Consider the following 3,001-nt stretch of genomic DNA (forward strand, 5'->3'; position numbering starts at 1 on the left):
ATCAGCAAGCAGTGGTCAAAACTTCACACTTCTCAATTGCTATCCTGTCTGATAATGACATGCGTCAGTCTTACGAGTCCAATTTCCACCAGTGCTTACCTTTCATAGGACCACTGTTTGACCTATTAAAAATTAAAAACAGAAACGTTTGAACATCTCCTTTGCTTCCACCCTTAGCCCCACCCATCGGTGTAACAAGCACACTAATGCCACCCCTCACTGCCATCATTGTAACAACGATTCGAGGAAAGTGTCTTTTCTCAGTTGGCCGTACGACCAAGGCGGCAGGCATTGGTCAATCTAACTTCACAGCTCTGGCTTCTGGCTACCCAGGAAAGTTTCTGTGGTGGCTGGCTACTCGAGCACTCTCACGGGCTGTCATGAGATTTCACACCCACACTACACTGACCATCTGCATCGCTCAGGGCTCACATGATGGGGTAACATCTACCCCCAAATTGCACCCCTACTCCCCTTCCTCACCCAGCGGCATGGCCATGGCGATAAGTTTAGAGCCGGTGGAACTAAACTTGCGAGTTTTGTTTCAAATCAGGGCTGAGTGGGCAAGACATTTTCCGTCTTAGACAGGTGAAGCCCTCTGAAGGGAGCAGATTTTTCTTTCCGTTTCCCCGTTGGACAGGTTTCCGTTTTATACAAGTAATTAAAGAGGAAGATATCAAGAGGGGGACGGGGAGATTCCATTAAGACAGGTTTCCGTTTCATACAGGTTTCCGTTAAGGCAAGTTCGACTGTATAGGAAAAATGAAATCAAGATATGTAAGAGCTTTGCAGTTAACTCAACCATAGTGAACTGAAAAGGCTCTACCTCCTCTCATATGCTGACTCCAACCTCCCATTATCATTCAAGCATTTATGACATAGAGTGGGCAATTTGTACATAATTCCTCCTGGATGGAGGACTGAACCCTGGGGGATCCCGTTGATAAAAACATAATGTGTACCCTTTAATGACATCGGATTGGTATCGGTTTGGCAGAGAAGAACAAAACTAGCTAAGGGCAGTCCAGTTATTTCAAATGACAATTTCAATCGCTTCAATAAAATATGATGGTCAGTTGTATCTAAAGCTGCTGATAGGTCTAAAATGCTCAGCAAAAAAATAACCTTTTCTTTAATTACAGTCAGCAAGCATGTCAATCGCGGCTTTAAGAAGTGCTGTTTCTGTACTGTGGTTGGCTCAATAGACTGACTGGGATAACTTTAATGTCTTAATCGACATTATAATCCTCTCACCCTTCTTTTCTTTGTATGTTACTTTCTAGTAACACCTCTAATCTTCGGCACTTAAACGATCTATTTGTGTTGTAAGTGCTGTAAAACTCGTACTAAAACTTGAAACTAAACTTTCCGTATATTTTCAGATAATGGACAGCATGGCACCCACTTCAAGACTTTTTAATCTGACTCTGATTTGAGTTCGGGTTAGTTTGATCAGCAGTTTTTGACGCCTTTCATTCTTGCTCAGGTAGATTTGATGTAACAGAAAAAATTCTAGTTATGCCACCAATGATGGACTAGGAACTAACGTGTGTGTGCGAGCAAAGACTGTGAGGATACCATATTGGAGAGAGCTAGCATACATGCTACTGGTGTTTCATGATACAGTTGTCTTTCTTTGGAGTCCTTGAACAACTGAACAATAAGAAAATTTTTACCTTCGCCGTCGAAGTCATTGCCGATTTTCTGCTGGAGTAATGCGTCACCACCAATGGCATCCGGCGGTAGTGATGACAAAAGCAGACCTTGTTCCATCTCACCGAGAGCTGTGAGTGGCAAAGTCAACTGGAAAAGTAACTCCTCTTCAGAGCCGTTTTCGTTTAGTGCTCTCAAGGGAAAGGAAGACGGAGTGAAGAAACCAGGAGGATTTGTCTGTTCGAATTTCAGACAACCCAAGATGCAGGTAGGCTGATGATGTATAATGTAATATGTAACTGTATTTTATGTTTTATTGTGTCAGCTTAAGGCCCTTTTAGACACACATTATTGATCACTTTGATGGTGAAGCATTTGATAATGTGACTCTAGCAAATGTCGAGAAAAAAGGAAAGAAACAATTAGAAAGGAGAATTGATGATGTACCAAAGTAAATATAAGTACATGGATTGTGATGATCTTGGCAAAAGTTATTTTGCCTTTAAAAGAGGGGTTGCACCTTCTGATGGTTTATTTATTCCATTCCCCATCACCCCAGCCTCCTTTACTCCTTCAACACATCCTTTTTGAATAAGTATCAGCCTAAAGTATTTTCCATCCCTTGTCCCTTTGAAAGTTTAACGTGGTCTAAAACTGGCCCAAAATCCACTTTCTTTTTTTTTTATCAACTTATTCTCGTCCCACCCCTCGCTCTGTTTTTCTCTTTCTGTGTGTCTCTTTTTCTGTCTCTTCTTCTGACCTGTTGGCCATTGGCACACCCAGAGTGTAGGGTGTACTTCAGAAACTACTTTTTGCATATCAACCTGATTTTGTTTGTTTTTTTGGTTGATTTTATAATGTTGGTTTTTTTATCATTGGTACTCGTTTACTTGTTTGTTGTTTTTTAATTTAATTATTCAAATTATTGGGTTTAGACTCGGTGGGTGAACCAGAGTTGCTAAACACATCTAGATCTAGACAAATAAGCTTATAATACTGTCGAGTTTTCATTAATATGAACCCAGATCAAATGACCGTAGGATTTGGAGTGAGTGTGACAGTTCAGTGTCTTTTGTTTCGGAATCCGCTGACCATATAATATCGTATTGAAAAAAAGATGGGAAGCTGGTGAGATTCTTTGTATGGTTTCATTGATGAATGGCTACTTTATCGGTCGCTGTGATTATTTTCTGCATAACAGTCCAATTATTATGGTATATAAATTTATGTATACATGTGTATTATTTTTGGTTTAAAAATAGTGCAATGTGTGTGTGTGTGTGTATAAATTTATATTTTAATCTGTTTTGTATGGTGTTGTGTGTTTGTGTGTGTGTGTGTGTGTGAG

At 40.2% G+C, this 3,001-nt stretch overlaps 1 protein-coding gene across 1 annotated transcript in view; it reads left to right on the plus strand.

Annotated features, from left to right (window-relative positions):
• LOC101848931 (inositol hexakisphosphate and diphosphoinositol-pentakisphosphate kinase 2) overlaps window positions 1–3,001 on the plus strand; it is a gene marked incomplete in the record, with an annotated part of 127,507 nt that overhangs the window by 5,329 nt on the left and 119,177 nt on the right. Inside the window, 1 exon segment of the mRNA XM_035968777.1 lies at window positions 1,383–1,921. Coding sequence (XP_035824670.1) covers window positions 1,730–1,921 — 192 coding nt within the window.

This window comes from Aplysia californica, unplaced genomic scaffold (assembly GCF_000002075.1).
Source record: "Aplysia californica isolate F4 #8 unplaced genomic scaffold, AplCal3.0 scaffold00005, whole genome shotgun sequence".
NCBI classification, from domain to species: Eukaryota; Metazoa; Mollusca; class Gastropoda; order Aplysiida; family Aplysiidae; genus Aplysia; species Aplysia californica.